General features: G+C 37.7%; 1 protein-coding gene across 1 annotated transcript in view; it reads left to right on the top strand.

Annotated features, from left to right (window-relative positions):
* The window catches only part of CDC73 (cell division cycle 73), a 113174-nt gene that overhangs the window by 17258 nt on the left and 78121 nt on the right, over positions 1 to 17795 (top strand). Inside the window, exons 8-9 of the mRNA XM_037403564.1 lie at positions 8692 to 8790; positions 10059 to 10137. Coding sequence (XP_037259461.1) covers positions 8692 to 8790; positions 10059 to 10137 — 178 coding nt within the window. The remainder of the gene's footprint in view (positions 1 to 8691; positions 8791 to 10058; positions 10138 to 17795) is intronic.

The raw sequence follows: 17795 nt of genomic DNA, 5'->3' as shown, positions 1-17795 counted from the left end.
AAATCTGTTTGTGGCACTTGAATTCTTCCTGTAGGAAAAAATTAAAGTAGCCTAAGCAGCAGTTTCAGCATTCACAGGTGTATTTGGAGGGTGCATTTTGTTGGTGACTGCTGATGTACTTGATTTTTTTTTTTTTATCTTTAATCTGATTGCTCAGAAGTATTTCTTAGATAGGCAGCCAGATACATGATAACTGGGTGGGCTGGGTTGAACATGCTCTGCTTTATGCGTAAAGAAATGTTAAAACTGGAATCTTGGAAATGCATTAATACTGGCCTTGTGAATTTTCTTTTTGAAATGAACCAGTGTTTTTACAGGAATAGTAAGCTCTGAGTATTTCTGATGTGTTGTGTGGTTTTGTTTTTTTTTTTTTTTTTAAATCTTTCATCCTTTCTTCTGTAGAGTGTGGTGGGTTGACCTTGGCTAGATGCCAGGTGCCCACCAAGCTGCTTTGGCACTCCCCTCATCAGCAGGATTGGCAGTGGAGAAAATAAGATAGAAAAAAACTTGTGGGTCAAGGTAAAGGTAGTATAATAAAAGCAAAAGCAGAGATTGCATGCAGAAGCAAAGGAAAACAGATTTATTCTGAACTTATTAGCAGGTGATGTCCAGCTGCTTCCCTAGAAGTAGGGCTTCAGTACCTGTAGCAGTTGCTTCAGAAGGTACACTTTGTAATAACAAATGGCCCCACCTCTCCTTTCTCTTACTGTTTATTGCTGAGCGGAGGTAATACGGTATGGAATATCCCTTTGGTCAGTTTGGCTTGGCTGTCCTGCTATGTCCCCTTCCAAGATGTTGCCTACCCTCAGCCTACTGATGAAGAGGGAAAGTTGGAGAGGCAGCCTTGATGCCGTGTGAGCACTGCTCAGCAGCAGCCAAAACACTGGGGTGATACCAACGCCCTTCTAGCTACCAGCGCAAGGCACAGCACCCTGAGGGCTGCTGTGGGGAGAATCGGCTCCGTCTCAGCCAGAGCCAGTACGTAGGGATATGCTAGAGGTTATTGCTAAAACTTCAAATTTTGGGTAGCACTCTTCGGTCATATTTTCTTACAGTTGCGAGAATATTAGAGTTACCTTTTCTCAAGTGGACTCTAACCCTATGTACAGGAGAAATAACACAGTCCATCTTATCAAACATATGGGAAATCTTGAGTGCTACACCACATAACCTTTCTGAATTGCTTTGACTAAGAAGCTGGAGCAGTGGCTATATGTCCGCCACATATGGGCCCGTAGACAGACACACACTTACGTATCTGTGTGCAGCAACTGCCTGGGACTTGTCCAGCTGCTGGTTTTCTGGATTTCTCTGCCTTTTTCGACAGCTCTGTAAATCCTTTCTTTACTGTCTTCTTTGAGCCTTGTGTAAGTCTTTTGAAAACATTGCAAGGCACTAGGAGTCTAGTGTGACCTGTACAGTTATTGTGTGTCTGGATACTCTCCAGGGAAAAGCACTGAAGTAGAACCACATAAGCTGAATGTGAGAAACTTGAATTTCAGGTGAACGTTTTTCTAATGGAATTAGCTGTGTATAAAATTGAAGAATAAGCAGCTGTGGGCTCCTTGTGCAGGTATCCGTTAATGAACAGAAAAGCTATTTAGAGTGTTCAACTTGGTATGGGATCAGAGTTATGTGAAACTTGGTCCCTCTAGTTTCGTAACCTTTGTCAACATACAATTGTTTCTTTATGTGCGTGTAACTTGCTAGCTCTAGGTGGAAATCTTGAAGCAAAGGTCCTATTTATTGCTGTTGCTTCACTTCTGCACACCGACCCATTTGATTCTCTCACAATCTGAGTAGTTAATCTTTTCTCTGTTTAACATTTACCAAAAAGTTAAGAGAATATTCTGAATTACGGCTTCTTCATATATAAAAACTGTTCTCTTTCCTTTCTAATAAAGTAGGAAGTAAGCCTGAATTTGAATAAAATGCTTTTTCTCCTTATCTCCTTTATCTCCTGATATTTTTATATTCTCTGTTCTTATGTGAAAGACCTAGACTAGGCTATTCAGCACATATTTTCCTTAAACTTTGTTTTAAAAACACAGGAATCTTGTTTTGTGTAACAAGCAATTTGTTTAAATAAACAAGTTCTTTTGTTGTGGTATTTTTTGGTTTTTTGGTTTTTTTTTTTTTTTTTTAAACCCTCCTTTTTCAGATTTGGAATGTTCAGTTGTTGCAGTCCTGTTGTAATGTGCTAGTTAGCTATATTTTAGAAAAAAGCTTGATGCACAGTGTATTGTGTATCCATAAAAAAAAGGACGTTAATACAGAAGGGAATGGACTCTGCTCTAACTTAATTTTGTAGAGCATGATTGTGAGTTGTATGTATTAAATTCCATAATCTTGATTATTTTTTTTTTATCTCCCCAACCCCCACCTTCTGGGTATGTTTGTGTGCATGGTGATGAGAAGTCCAGGACTGAGTAAGATGATTAGAGTTTATAGCTGAGCTAGCTGGAGGGATTAGTGCTTTCCTGGTATGTGGCATTTATCTTGGATGTAACCCACAATTGCAAATTTATCCAATACAGTCTTTTGCTCTGAACTCTTTCAGAATGTTACTCCTTTGTGGTTTTATGTATTCCTGCACGTAAGTATTAAATAATGAGACTTCTCATTTTTCTCCTTCTCCAAATGAATCTCATCTTTATGGTGGTCAGTATCTTCAGTTTTCTGTTACCACCTGGAAAATATTACCACTGCAGACAGTATCTGCATATTTTATTTTTTAAAATTAATGTCTTCTATTTGTGCAGTTGATCCTTTTAACAGTGACTAACATATTTGAAGTAAATGCTGTGAGTAATGGCTTTTTCAGTTAGTTTCAGTTCTCATGTTTCTGTTCTGACACATTTTGAGCATTCTTACTAGTGAAGTCACCTCTGAAAGGGATTAATACAGTTATAATCACAATTTCATTAGATTCTTTTATATGATCTTGTAACTGGAAAATACATTAAAGTAATTTTATAGCAAGAATAATATAGTATTTTAATCACTTTTGACAGCTGAAAGGGGTGAGAGTAAAAATCTGGATATTTGAAAAGACATTATTGGATTGTAAAGGCAACTTTTATGTCTGGGCTCTAGGTGGCAGGATTGTTCCATGTTCCTGGAATTGATAATCGTGGTGAATTTAATAGCAAAATCGAACAGGCGAAGGTGTGCCAGGTTAATAGCAACTAGTATCGTCATTAGAGCTTTCAAATGGAACAAGCGTATCATTTTAGAATGGCTGTGCACAGGTGTAATGGCGTGGTGTAGCTTAAGTTCCCAAACTCCACTTTATCCTATATTAGCTTAGTAAAACTGCGAAGACCGGTATATCACTGCTAGGCACTAGTGCAGACATTTTGAATACAGCACTTAAAGGAAAGAAGGGCCAGATTATAAAAACTGTATTTTTATTGTGCAATAATGAACCTTGTTTGGTAAATAGATACCTTGAATTTGTTAGAAAAATCTGTAGAATGAAGCATTGCGTTTCCTCAAAGAAAATTTAGGTTAGCTATAAAGTAAACTCACCATTCTTAAGCACTGCTTCTATAGCTATTAAAGAAATGTATTTCCATATGCTGCATTCATAGGAGAAATAAACTTGGATTATGTCTGAGGGTGGTTTTTGAGCCGATTTTCTGCTGTGCTGTATCTTCAGAATATTACAGTGTTCCTGCTCTTCTGAACTATCCTTTGTGGTATTTCAAGTTAGATGTTTCTGGTTTCTGTCATATAATACTCTTGCTGTAAAAAATTTAGTGAAGATAATACAGAACAAGGGAGGAGTGAAACTTTTTACTGAAAATACAGTCCACAAATACATGGGGCTAATAGCTATGTTTTCAATTTAGTGCAGTAGACTAGCAATACTTAACTGAGCTTTTTGCCTGGAATATGAAGAAATGTTATTTGATTCCCTGAGTAACTTTTTGTGGAAGGGAGTGTCTCATTTTCCCCACCCCCCAGCAATTAGTAACAAGTTCAGTTTTATGAACAGGGTTTTTTTTAATTGGTTCCTAATCTGACAGCTTAAAAAAATATTAAGTCATGTACTCTGCTTCATTGGGTTAGCTATATAAACTCCTGTTGTCCTGAAAGCATAGCTAAGATGACTTATTAATTTAGGTGGTTCTTTTAAAAATTCTTTGTGTGCTATTATGCTTGTTGCATGACTCATGAGTGGTACCATGAGCTCTCTGCAAACGTGACTGTCAGTGCAGTTGAACATATTCTGCATTTTATGTGTCAATCAAATGAAAGCAAATAAGGAAAATGGGAGAGGTGCATGTGTATGCAATTCAAAAAGAAGGATTTACTTCATCACAACTATATAATACATGTTTCTGACTGTGGCCTTTACCTGAAGGGTTCTTGTGTGAGGAGAGGAAAGGTGCTGGGTCAGAAATGATGGAAATTTTTATAGTCTGAATGAGCACGGTGCAGAGAATACTAATAGTTCACACAGCCATTCTAGCAGTACATTTGCATGCTTGCAGTTGCTTGCAACTGTCCCTGAATATCAATCTTGCATATGTCCAACCTTTGATTCAGAGGGCAACCTCGCACACAATATAAAATGCAGTGCTTTAGGACTATCTTTAAATTAGAAGAGCAAGGAGGAGAGAAGATCAACTTCAATATTAGTGAACAGTTTATAAATTGAAGGTAGATATTCAGAGGCATAGGAGGGGGATACCTTAAATGAGGGACTCCAGATCTAAATATGTGCTTTAAATGTGCAAATTATTTTCTCTTAAATGATACAGTTCATCAGTTCACCTTCTGTATGCACAATTTTTTAATTCTCCTGTACTTGTACCAGACCACCTGAATACTGTTCACATTTTTCATGTCAGGCAGTACATAGGAATTGCTGAAAATGTGTGATGGGGATATTGCATTTCTGGTACTGCATCATGCCTTTCAGTCTGTCAGTGGCTGCAAAGGACTTAGCAGTATGTCTGAGCGTGTCAAGCAAATGTGCCAAGAAGTGTGATAGGGGCTTGATTCTTCCTTCTCTAGCCCTGCTGTAGGTTTGGACGATATTTACAGCCTTCTGCAGCTCTTGCTCATCCTGGAATGCATGTCCAACAAGAAATTCTTATTGTTAGCTCAAGTAAGACTTTGAGTTTATACAGTTGTTCCTAGGCTCTTCTCTCTCTGCAGAGAAATACCAGAATGTAAAACCTGATGAAAAATTGGTTATAGCTTAGCTATAGGAAAGTTTTGAAGCCCTATAAGCCATGGTATCTTAACACTGTATATACTTCTAGTTTTATATGTGAGATTGAATCTCTTATTTTTGTTCAGATGATTGAGATGAAATATGCTTTTCTTTAAATATTTTTTGTTGCAAGATATTTTCTGTGAAGTTGAAATCGGTGTTTGTTTTTCTTTTAATTTGGTAGCATGACAAAGCTGCTATCGTGACTAGAAATCTTTGTTAAGTAGCGTTAGGGTTATGGGTAGTTATAGAAATTAAAGATAGGTTGTAGAATGAGGATTGCAGTGGTGGGTTGTGGTTGGTTGTTTTTTTTTTTTTTTTAGAATAAATTGTGATATATTTAAATGGAAGTATTTTTGTTACAAAGGATGTTACTGATGTAACTTGATTAAGTCTTCCCCAGCAGAGCAGGCTGATGTTACTTGCTGTGGTGTTTCTCTTCAAACAGCTTGGTGTTAAATTAACACCAGTGATAGTAACTTGACTTGGTGTATGTTAGTCACTATGTTGGCAAGGCATAGAACATCTGTGCCAGTAAATTTTCAGAATTTACATAGTGTTGCAGGCTTTCCTACAGAACCTATGTGACTCTGTAAGATGATTGACTATGTGTATCTGCCCATAGGTGCTGTTGCTGATTGTCTTTTGGCTACCGTTGTTTTCCCTTCCAATTCACAGCTAGCGCGTGAGCCTTCTTTTTATAGGCATCAGTGAGGATGGGTGGAAATATCTGTTATGCTAGGGCTTTACTTGAGGCAATATCAAAAGCCTGATTTGGTAGTTGCTGAAACATTTTGCCCCCTCCCACTCTGTGATGAATTATTAGTGTAGACATGGTTGGAATCAACAAAGAGAGCTTTCATGGGAGTAGCAGTGCTCTAGGCAGCTAACAACAGGAATCAATCGTATTGCCCTGTGATATACTGAGGATTTTCTTAAGCATTGTTGTTAAAGCGTGTTCAGGGTTTTTTGAGACAGTACGGAGAAACAGATATTTTTTCTTAGTGTGTGGTGGTTGGTGTTTTTTTTATTTTTTTGTTTCTCCTCTGCTCTGTCCTCCAGATCAGAAGTTTTTGGTAATAAAAATGTTGCACTTGGTATTAAGTTCAACTAAATCCAGGGCAGAAGCTAGGGGATATTCATATTCTGATCTCTGAAGGGATGAACAATGAAAATTTAGAGGTCTTGCAACTCCGCAGGGCTTTGCAAGTCAGTTGGTACCTGCAGCGGACTTCCTGCTCGATCATTAGAAAATGATCACAGTAATGTAATCCCAGATCCCCAACCAAGCCAATGAACAGCAAGATCATGATATTAGTTGGAGTGCTTGTTAAAACACTGCTGTTTTTCCCCCTTCCAAACAGATAGTAGTTGTGGCCTTGGGGGATCCTGCATTTTCTTGCTGTGGAAAAAAAAGACATCAGCAAGAACACTTTGTAATTCCATGCCTATTAGAGAGACATCAGCAGATGGGAGAAAATCCTGTGTGTTTTTTATCTGAAAGAATTTAAAATTTGGTCCAGAACGTGCAGTTTCAGGCTATTAAAACCTGAGATGCTAAAATGCCTCTGAAAATCCATAATTTGAAATTTAAACTCACTTTTTAAGAGTATGTTAACTGAGGGTTTTATGAACAAAATACGGATGTGAAAGCTGGTTGTAGCTTCCTTGTGTCTAAAAGAAGACTTGGCTTCTACATGGACAATTACTCTTCTTACTTGATTAGTTCTTGCTCTTGAATTTCAGAAGACTGAGTAGCTTGTTTCCAAGAGACAGTATATGATAAAGCACAGCAGTGACAAGAATTATGATTGATATGCTGCCCAGTCCACAGTTTGGGAGAAATGTCTGATTTTCCAGTAAAAGTGTGTATTTTAGACTTACTTTCTGAAGAACAGAGCTGATTTTGAGTATCCTCATATAATTGATATGTGCATGGCTCACAGCTTTTTAAAGGTTTCGGGTTTTTTTTCCCCAGGATTTTTCTGACTGAAAAGAACTTCAAATACAGTCTTGCATGAGTTCTTTCAGTCTTTGTGAAAAGAACTGGGTTTGCTCAGGGAATGGCTTTGCCTTTGTAAGTGGTTTCTGGTGGTCTTCCAGTTCCTGCCCCCCTGGTCTGAAGCAGACTGACAACGTGCCAGCTGAGGTCAAGTGAACAAGCTTAGAGAAGCTTAGCATTGCGGTGCTGTCAACGATTTCTCAAAATTCACCTCAGAAGTCTTTATTTTGTAGTGCATGCCTTTGTTTTGTAATGCCAGTGGTGTTAATTAACACCACTTCAGTGTTAGCATACCATACTCTGGATGTATCTAAGCATTTTTTGAATATGTTATACTTTTCTGAACCAGTAAAAAAGCAATTTTCCTTAATTGGTGAAAGGCTTTTACTGGTGAACCATTACTGAAAATTGACAGTAATGACAGACATTGTGTACACACACCTCTGTATCTTAAAATGCCTGTTGACTGGTAATGTGATCAGCATATGCCTTTCAAAAGCTTAATTAACGTGTATGTTTTCGTTTAGAAAAGGCAGCCCTACTAATATTACTAGAAGGAATGTGTTTTAAAACCCATGATCAATACAATTTGTTCCGTTGTGCCTCAATGACTTGGTTATCTGACAAAACACTGTGTGAAGTTACTAGAATTATCCTGGATCACTCTTGGAGTCGAGGATTTGTGAATGTGATTTCTTGCTTCCAGTTGAAAATGAAAGGCTCTACTGCTTAAATTGCCAAATGGAGTGAAGTTGTAATTCAAGCTAAATATTAAAAGAACTGCAGCACAGTGCGATGGGGTTGTGCCTGTGAGCCATTAACAGCCAGCTGAAGCACATTTGCTCTGCTGTGCTCCAGTGCCGTGCTGGGAAGCAGGGAGATGGCTGCCTTGCTCCCCCCCAGGGGCTCAGAGGGACCCTTGTCAAAGAGAGCTGGGCACGCTTGGGTGGAGGAAAGCTGCTTGTAGCACGGGGTTAGGTGGGCAGAGGGACTGTGCCCGAGACACCCCGTTGGGAGGCAGAAGGTGAGCAGGCGGGCTCTTGGCGGTTGCATACCTGGGGTGATGAGATGCGTCACGGAACTCTTGAGGAGAGGTTTTCCCACCTTGCTACAGCACAGAGTTCCAAAGGGACTGTAAGGGCATGGTAGGCAACAGGGAGGAAGGAGATTACAAGTGGTTTGTGAAGAGTCTGGTTTACCTTGTGGTGTAATGAAGCCAGATAGATCTAGTGAGTTTGGGCCTTGAAGAATAGGGAGTAGCAGCGATGCCTGAAAGCTCAGTTTATGTTTGGATCCTCCTGTCACAGAAAAGTAATCAGAAAGCGCCTGTTTAGAAAATTGGTGCACTAGTTTTGTTTTTCTTCAAAGCACAAGTTAGCCAAATGGTGTCTTCTACCTGTACTGTTACTAGTTGAAACTCAGATAGTCAACAAGGTTCATGGGTATCTGATATGTTTTTCAGAACTTTGCCAAGAATATTTTTGCAATTCTTCAATCAGTAAAAGCCAGAGAAGAAGGCCGAGCACCTGAGCAAAGACCTGCACCAAATACAGCACCAACGGTAAGAGCAGCACTTTGAGTATGACGGCTGTAACACCAGAAGTGAGAGTGTCTTGTTATTAAATATGAAATTTATTTTGGTTTAGTTCCAGTGAATGCACAACTTCTCAGCATAATTTCACAGATATTCTTTGACTTAAATTACATTTATTGGTATTTATAGAGTTGAATACATTAGTTTAATTTGTTCAATATGTTCTTGTTACTTAGAGGTGAAACTGCTTCTGCCAGCTTCTGCATTTATTGAACACTAGTGACATCCTGCATCTATTTGCAAAAAATGTATTAGATGAGAGTACTGCCATTTCAGACAAAATGTTTTGCTGTTTTTCTGACAGATAGGGTAGCAAATGTTTAAGAATCTGGAACATGACTCATGAGTGGGAACAGCTTGAACTAGCTTTCTTTTGCCTGTAATAAATCAGCAGACTTAGAGGTTTATTGTTTAAGTCTATCTAGGTATTAGACAGGATTTGTTTTGTATTGTGGTGTTTACTATTGAGTTCTATTAAGCCTAATATATTCTTGAACTCGGTGGCAGTCTGCTCTAAAAGCTATTTAATCATACTTGGTTTTGGTTTTGCTGCTGCTACTTTTGACAAAGAACTAAATTTAAATAACAAGATGAATTCCAATATTTAAATATTTGCTTTGTGTTGAATTTCGTAAATTGTGCACGGCACTATTCAAATGTCCCATTCAGAATAGTTGTGAATACGTAACTAAGCCATCCACAAAAAAGATTGACTTGGTATTTAGCATGTCTCTAGATTGGCACTTTTTTAAACTTTTCCCAGAATACCTTTTTTTTTTTCCCCGCCCCCCCCCCCCCCCCCCCCTCCAAATATGTTTTTATTCTGTAGGTTTAGCAGAATTTTAGCTTAATCAGGCTGGCAAGGAACATTTTGTGTGTGTGGCTGAAGGCTTAATCATGAGTTGTCAGTTGACAGGTTTTTTTCCTCTTGCTAGTTCTTGAGATATTACAAAAACTGTGTGATTTCATAAAACTTTACAGATTTTTAGCCAATGCAGTTTGTTATTGCTACTTTAATTTTGCCTCGGGTCACTGTCATTGTTTTTGGTATGTACTTCTAAACTCGGTTTCTGTAAGGTTATAAGTGGATTTTGAAGGGAAACATGTCAGAAGTTTTCAAATGCATTGAGACTCCTACTGAAGTTCTTGAACAGTTCCATGTAATACTTCATGATGTTCATAAAGCATCAAGTATCTTTTAGTATGTTTAACAAATGTTATTTAACCTGTTTTAGGATCCCACTTTACGAAATAAGCAACCTATTCCAGCTGCCTACAACAGATATGATCAGGAAAGATTCAAAGGCAAAGAGGGTAAGTGTACTGTAATACTTCTTTTAAAAGGAAAAGAAAAAGAAGTGGGGAAAGAAATCAATGAGTTATAAAGTTTGGGTTAGGGGATTTTCTGTGCTTTTACTTTTGAAACTTAAGAAAAGACCAAAAAAAGCTTCAACTATGCCTGAAGATTACTTTTCCAAGTAATCAAGTCTGAAAATATTATCTATTAGAAATAATTTCAATGTCTCAGGAAGCAAAATGAAAGCTTAAAACCAGAACTACTTGGTGGTGGGGGAATTAGTTTGGGAAAGGTCATATGCAATTAATAAATAAATAAATAAATAAAAATAAATGCAAATATGACTGTCAGGTGCATAAAATGAAATAGATTGGGTGTCCTCAAACAATAGTAATTACTTGACAAGTTGCTTCCAGTTAATTACAAGTAAAGATTATTAGCTTATTATGTCTCCTTAATTACAAAACAAACTGGTAGCAGTGGTGCAAGATATTATCTCCCTGCTGGAGAGAAGATGGAAATAATCTATATATTTAAGAATTATCTATCACTTATTTTAAAACAGAGTGGAAAGCTGAACTTGAGTGGTGATTTGTCTTTCTAACTCAAACTTTTTCTTCCATCCCCTTTGCTTTTTTTCTTTATCTTCTGTTTTTAGTGCACGTTCTAGTTATTTCATGTTTGTGTCTTGCTGTATTTTTAATTTGTAAATCTTGTGTTATGGTTGGATTTTTTTGTGTTTCTTGCAGAGGACAAGGCAAATTTTGTTACCCTTCTGAGTTGCCTCTTCATTCTAGTTCTCAAACAAAATCATTCTCTTTAATGACAGTTCCTATGCATGCTTTTGAGGACTTTCTTTTCTGACTGCAAGAACTTACATGCTGCTAAATGCCATCTTAAACTGTGGATGAGGAATTCAGCTTACATCTTTTACCGTATTTGGCTTTGTCCAAGTTAGTACCATTATTTGTTGAGGGAGACTGAGTAACATTCATATGCCGTCTGTATGATTTCTCAGATGCTGTAGAAGTGCTGTGCTATTGCTAATTGTGTCCAATTTTGTATTGAAATGGCATGGTCTTTTTTGCTATACAAATAAAAAGCAAGAGTATATTACAGTATTACTTGGATATTCACTTTTGATTGTAACTGGAGAAAGAAAAGCATAAAATATAACACCAAGGAGAATTTCATGCTATAAGAAATTTGTGAAGCTTACATTTTTCATGTACCTCTTACTGGATAATATATAAGAATTTCAGAATCTGACTGTAGCCATCTCTGAAGTTACTTTAAAAAAAAAGTTCTATGAATATACACTTTATATGTGAGTACATCCTTTAGGTTTATGGGGTTTTTTGTGTGTGTGCAAGTTACTATAGGAGACTTGGTCAGATATGCTATTATATCCCCTGTTGGCCTCAATATTCTTTTATTTTGGTGCAATGGTTTTTATTTACTACTACTCGTTGACAGTTGCCTGGGGGGTAAGAGAAAAAAGCTGAAGCAGGATGTTTGCTAGCTTTTTCAGCATTGAAAAATAATCTACAAATAGCATCCATGAAGAATTAATTGTTGTTATAAAAGTCAAGGGAATTTGGGAAAGAAAGGAAGAAAAAAAAGCCCCAAACAACAACCCAAAAACCAACACAACTCTTCCATGAATATTTTTATTAGTATTTCTTCAGTTTGTTTCTGATGATATTTTCAGACTCCAGTACTCGCATATTTGCCAAGTAGTCTTCCTTTTACTACCATTTCCTATTAAGAATTAAAAATGGTAAATATCCAGACTGGACAGTATGAAATAAAAGGTGGAGAAAGAAATTAATGGACAAGGCTAACAGTTCAAATATAACAATGCATATAATTCAATGTGGAGTCTTTTACCACAAGAGACTCAGGGAAAGGAATGGTCTAGTGTCCTTCCAGATGACAAATCGCGTAGTTTTAGTACACAGCCTGTGCAGACAACATCTGTGCTAAAGGGGTGAATGTATTGTATGCTTTTACCACACATGTGTGGTTCAAGAGGGAACAGAAAATAAGAGGTTTTGCATGGCAGGAAAAAAGAACCCAGAAGAGTTTGTTGAGCAGCTAACCAGCGTGGGGTTAATGTAGAAATTTCTGAGCAGAAATCAAAGAAGAAATTAAATGCATGTCAGGGGGGAAAAAATGTTTCTGTAATTAATAATTGTGAAAAATCCATTTGTATGTGATTCTGAGAACGTGGTCTTGGGGTTTCTGTTAGTGTTGAAATGGACTCCAGCTGATGTTCCAGTTGAAAGGTTCTTTTGTGATGTGATGGTCATGAAGTGCCTGAAATGGTTATGTTCCGCCTGGGTAGTTGTTACCACTGCTTCTTTCTTGGACATGTTTATGTGCCTTACTTTCCAGTTTCTTGTATTTGGTTTAGTCATATGTGGAGTTGATTTTGTATTTTGGTTTTCTCAGTGAATTTAAAGAAATACGTATAAGAATAGCACTGGTGTAATACCAAGTTATATGTGTAGGTTAGCATGTGAAGTACAAATTAGGTGTTTGAAAGAATGTGTTTCAAATACAAAATTGACTTATGAAAGGTATTGATACAGCATTTATGGAAATTATGTAGAATTAGAAATTAACATCTAGATTTCTTAGGAGAGGACCTAGAGATATTCAAGTTACCTTCCTCAGCTACAAGTTAACTTTAAAAAATAGCAGAATACCTTATTTGCTTCTGGAGTATTCTATTATAAAACTATAAATTTTAGTCTAACTGAAACTCACAGTGCCAGGTAAGTTTTAAAAGCTATAAGTAGGCATTTATGTTTTCCTATGCCATTCAGTAGTGGTAATGTGATTTGCTTAAAACTGAACTTTATGCATCACTTGTAACCATATCACAAGTTAATTCATTCCTTAAAGAATTTTTAATTTGCCTTCAAAATTCAGTTGTAGCCCTCAAATTCTCAGTGTGGAAGTGAGATTGCAAGCAGAAAGTCATCAATAAAAGTAAAGTAAGGCATTTTTTGTTCCTTTAAGACTATTTTTTTTGATGGTTAGTCTAGTAAGAACTTGGAATAACGTGTTTACGGAAGCCTTGCAGTATTGGGGATTTTGGGAAAGAGGTCTGAAGGAAAAGGAAGATTATTTAAGTTCTAGGTATAATAACTTGAAGTATTTATGCAATTGTATCCATGTTTATTAGTAATGATGGATAACACTTGAGATAAAGTTGAACTCTATAGATTTGTGTCACTCTGAAGGCTTTCTATATGTTGCCCTATATGACTGTACATGTGGTTGGCTAGAGAGTGTGGAAGGGAGGACTGCGTGTTGTGTGTAACAATATTCGTAGTAGTAAATTTGGCTAAGGATTGAAACAAAGCCAAGGGAGGCAGTGTTTCTAAGCTTTTGTCTTTGTCTCACCTGTTTGCTCTTTCCTCAGAGGTATTGAAACTGTAGGAAGGATTCACCATATTCCTCGGCTAGTTGCATGATGATTGCGGCTTATTGTCTGTCTGCAGCTTCGTATAATACTACAGTATTTGTGAAGATTTAAAGTTTAGGCAGCAAAAAGATGAACTGTTTTTTCTTTTAATATTTGTGTGGTTTAATACAGAATCTTTCCATTAACAGTTTTGTCCTTAGCAAACACAATTCAGAGCTCATAGGGTGAAGATGGTAAATTTAGGAATTTTAACATGAGATGCATTAAGTAAACAGCTGAGTTGCAGCCAAATTTCTCAGCTTCTTGTGATGGATTGTTATTTGTGATGCAGTGTATCAGGATGCCTCTCTGGCTGGTTGGCTTAAAATTTTCATGCCAGATGGGGCAGGCTTTGCTGCTTGAATGGTTTAGATTGCTTTAATAGTAAATGTGAGGGGGTTGGTAATTTTAAAGTACTATTCCTGAAGAGCAAATAATCAGTTACACCTGCAGTCAATGGAACTGCTTATGCAGCCCTGAGTCAGTAGTTGTTAGCTTTCTCTCAAATGGGTGTCTTGTTGCTGCGGCTTTGGTTAGGTAGGAGAGGGAAATCTTTCCTTTGACGTTCTTAAAGTTCTGTGATATATGCCATAGGAAATGTATTAGAATGTCTCTTGCAGTAGGACTCGTACATCCTAGATTTTTCTACAGTGGAAGAACATGTTACTTGGCAGCACACCCATCACGCTGAACTGTTCAAATGGTTTTGAGGTGAGGCAGTGAACTCCCTGCACTGCCTTTCCTTGGCGGCCGTTTCCTTCCTGTTGGTTTTGTTCCTTTCATGCTGGCAGTCAGGGGTTGTGTCCCCTCTTCACAACACAGGGCTCCGTTCTGTGCTAAACATTTTGTACTCTGCTTTTGTAGTTTTATTCCTTTCCTTCATATTACTCCTGTTAGCTTTTTTTTTTTTTACACTTTATTAATGACATCTTTACTAGTGGTATTTTATTCATGCCACAGGCCATCTTGTTCAAACCGCAGTCTGTCATATCTCCTTGGGCAACATAACATAATCTTTAAATCCTTTTCAGGATTTCAAAATCCAGTGCCCAAATGTCATTCGACACTTACGAAGGTATTTTGTGTGCTCTCCTATGTGCCTCCGTGTTTGATATCTAAGTACATATTTACTGATGTTTATGGTTTGCAGCTCAGCTGGTGGTATACTGCAACTTTGAGCTGATGTATAGGACATTCTAGGTACTAAATTGTTCTGGATGCTATACCTAGGTGTTTTCCCCTGGATTTTTGGGTGGCTTTACCTGAGATAGTCCTTTTCACATGCTTGTTTCTTTGGTAATTCCAGAGTGTGAAATAGTGTTGGGATGATAATCTTGAAGATATAACATTTTCATGACCCACTGAGTGCATCTCTCAGTATAGATAGCAAAGAAAAGTTTCTCGGTGCTGCTCCAGGTGTTAGGTCTTTAAGTTGTGTTCCAGGAGTGTTGTTCTTGTTTGCCTATTGTTGTCAAGGTTTCAACACAGCAGAAGCCAATACAAAAACGACCCAATAAAAAAAAACCCACCACACAAAACCTCAACAATTTTTAGTCCTGTGTAGTGTAAATTGGGAAGGGTTTTGCTGTACAGACATGTGATTTCAGTTTGTAATGGTAAAGAGTATTGTTTACCTTGTCCAGGTGCGTCCTTCAGGAAAGCTTGCTGTTGACTTCCTGCTGTTGTCATTTTGTGTTTGAATTACTCTTGTAATTATGTTGGATTTTCAAATATAGCTGCGGTTTTTCAGAAACATGCCTAGCTTCAGTCAGTCATAAGTGTTAAGCCTAGGTAGCAGAAGACTATGAAGTTTTTAAACTTGAGGTGACTCTGAACCATACATTTTTTTTCCCCCTCTCCTATGCATTAAGAGAGCTTCTTTGTAAAGCATTTATCATAATAATATTCTTTTAATTGTGTGATTTCTGTTTACACAAGGAGAACAGGAGAACTGGTAGCAGGAGATCCAGAGTTCTGAAAGTTGACTGTCTTGTTAGACTTTTATTTATTGCATTAATTTTTACAGTTATAGGATTCTGCTTTTTTTCCTAGCAGAGAATATGTGTAAGAGTCACATTTGTAAAAAGATTGCAGTCTATCTCTATTTTCTGGCTTAGTGTGACCAGGTCGTCTGATAACTTTCGGTACCGTGCTTTCACTTCAGTACTGAAAAACACACACAAATTCGTACTTTTTTTTTTTTATTAGTACTGTGAGAAACTTTTAAATACTTGGTGTTAATTACTTGTAAGATTATTACTGAACTGTTATATATGAACTGTGCAGAGAATGTTGTAAACTAATTAGTGTAGCTTGGAAATTTAGGCGTGAAACTTCTTAACTTGTTAGGGTATAGTACTGAAATGGAGTGTTCAGTAAACTTCTGTAGAATGAAATTTGGTGTCAGTGATTTAATTACCATGGGTGTGAAGTGGGGTAGTGAATCATTTCCAGGCAGTCTGCAGAGCTGTTGCTATCTGGGGTTTGAAGAGTATACAGCTGAAAAAAAAGTGGTTATTCAATCTTATTCATCCACAATTCAAAGAAAGTCTAACTTGAGCTCTTCAGTGATTCAGAGACATGCTTCTTTGTTCTATTTGCTTAGACTTCCTTCCAAAAATTCAGGTTAATTTGAGTCTTTTTAAAGCTATTATTCTTTTGGTAATGGATCAGTGCTCAAGCTTGCACCCGGATTGCGTAGCTAGAGCTGCAGCAGGTGCAGAATCAGAATGCAGAGTGACGTAGATGGACATAGAGCAGTGGGCTTTAGGCAGATGGAAGGCACCTTGAACATTAATACTCTCATGCAGGGAAATGGAAATATAAGCAAATGGTGATCTATAATCAGCCCAACAAGCTGATGCATTAGGGGGCATATTTTAATTTCCAGGTCTAATTCTTTCAAATGAGAGAAGGTGCTCAGATTGATGCATGGTGATGCTAACTAGTGATGAACCACACTGGAAAAGTATGTGATTCTTTGACAGTCTTTGGGTCATTGAACTGTGAAATTGTGATCATAATACATGCAATGACTGGAGAAGAAAATATAGTCTTAATGTTAACTGATGATAGTGGTTTTGAAGCATTAGATTGATTATTCAGTACTAGTTATTGTGTTTAGTCTCTCAGGATGTGGCTTTTAAGGCATTTGTTGATGTTGGTGTTTTTAACAATGCTTATGTGTTTATGAAACTGATTATATCTGGCAAACAGAAAAAGTTGGGATATAGTTTGTGACAATACACTAAGGCTGGGCTTTGCTTGCATTCTTTACTCCTTAGGGTTAAAAGTTTAGAGTATTTAATATGGACTGCTTTTTGCCTAAAGGAAATGTGTATGATAACTTTGCTATAATTTTACTGAAAAATCCCAGTGTATTGAAGACTCTCAAGTAAGTTTGGGGTTTTTATCAGTTGTTCTGCATCTAATTCCAGTTTTAAAAATAAGGGTGCAAAGTCTTGCTATCATGATGCTTTTATGTAAAGGGCTCTCTTATTCTTGAATACACTTAGTAGATGGCTTATAACTTTAACTGCTACTTCTGTTACCATCAGTGAGGCTGTGATTTTGAAACTGGAGTTACAAACTAATTCTTGTCCAGGCATTAATATTTCATGTCTGTGCTGGTGCATGAGTCAGCAGTACAGATTCAAGCCAATGTGGGAGGGTGGGGAGAAACATGCTGCTTTTGTTTTTCTTAGTCAGAGGGTTTGGTACAGTGTTTATGCTGATGTGTGTTGGGGGCATGTCCCGTGGTGCTCCAAGTTGCTCTGGAGTCCTCTTTACTTTGGCTTGTGGTTCCTCTTGTGTCCCATGTGTGGTTTTGAGCAGCTGCATGGGGGTCAGCCACTGCCCTCAGAGAATGCTCTGGAAGAAGTGCCTCTCTACTTTCTAGCCTGGTCCTCGAATGTAACTTACAACCAGCCGCATTAACCTGGCTAACACCTTCTGCATTCGTTGAAGTGGGACTGCAGCTGTAACGGCGGAGTCCCTGACTTGGAAGCATTTGTTCTCTGCTTTGCACAGGCTGTGTACAGTGAGTGGAGCTGAAGGTACTACTGTGTGTGGCCAAGCGTACAAGCTGTTGAAACCTTATAAAAAGGCACAAAAGTGCAAGTGGCAGGGCTCTCACTTGTAGCGGTGCTTATTTCTGTAAGAAAAGTGAGTGGCTGACTAGTAGAATATCACGTGGTGAGT

The sequence above is a fragment of the Falco rusticolus genome, chromosome 11 (assembly GCF_015220075.1).
Source record: "Falco rusticolus isolate bFalRus1 chromosome 11, bFalRus1.pri, whole genome shotgun sequence".
In the NCBI taxonomy this organism is placed as follows: domain Eukaryota; kingdom Metazoa; phylum Chordata; class Aves; order Falconiformes; family Falconidae; genus Falco; species Falco rusticolus.
This window is presented reverse-complemented; position numbering and strand designations above follow the sequence as displayed.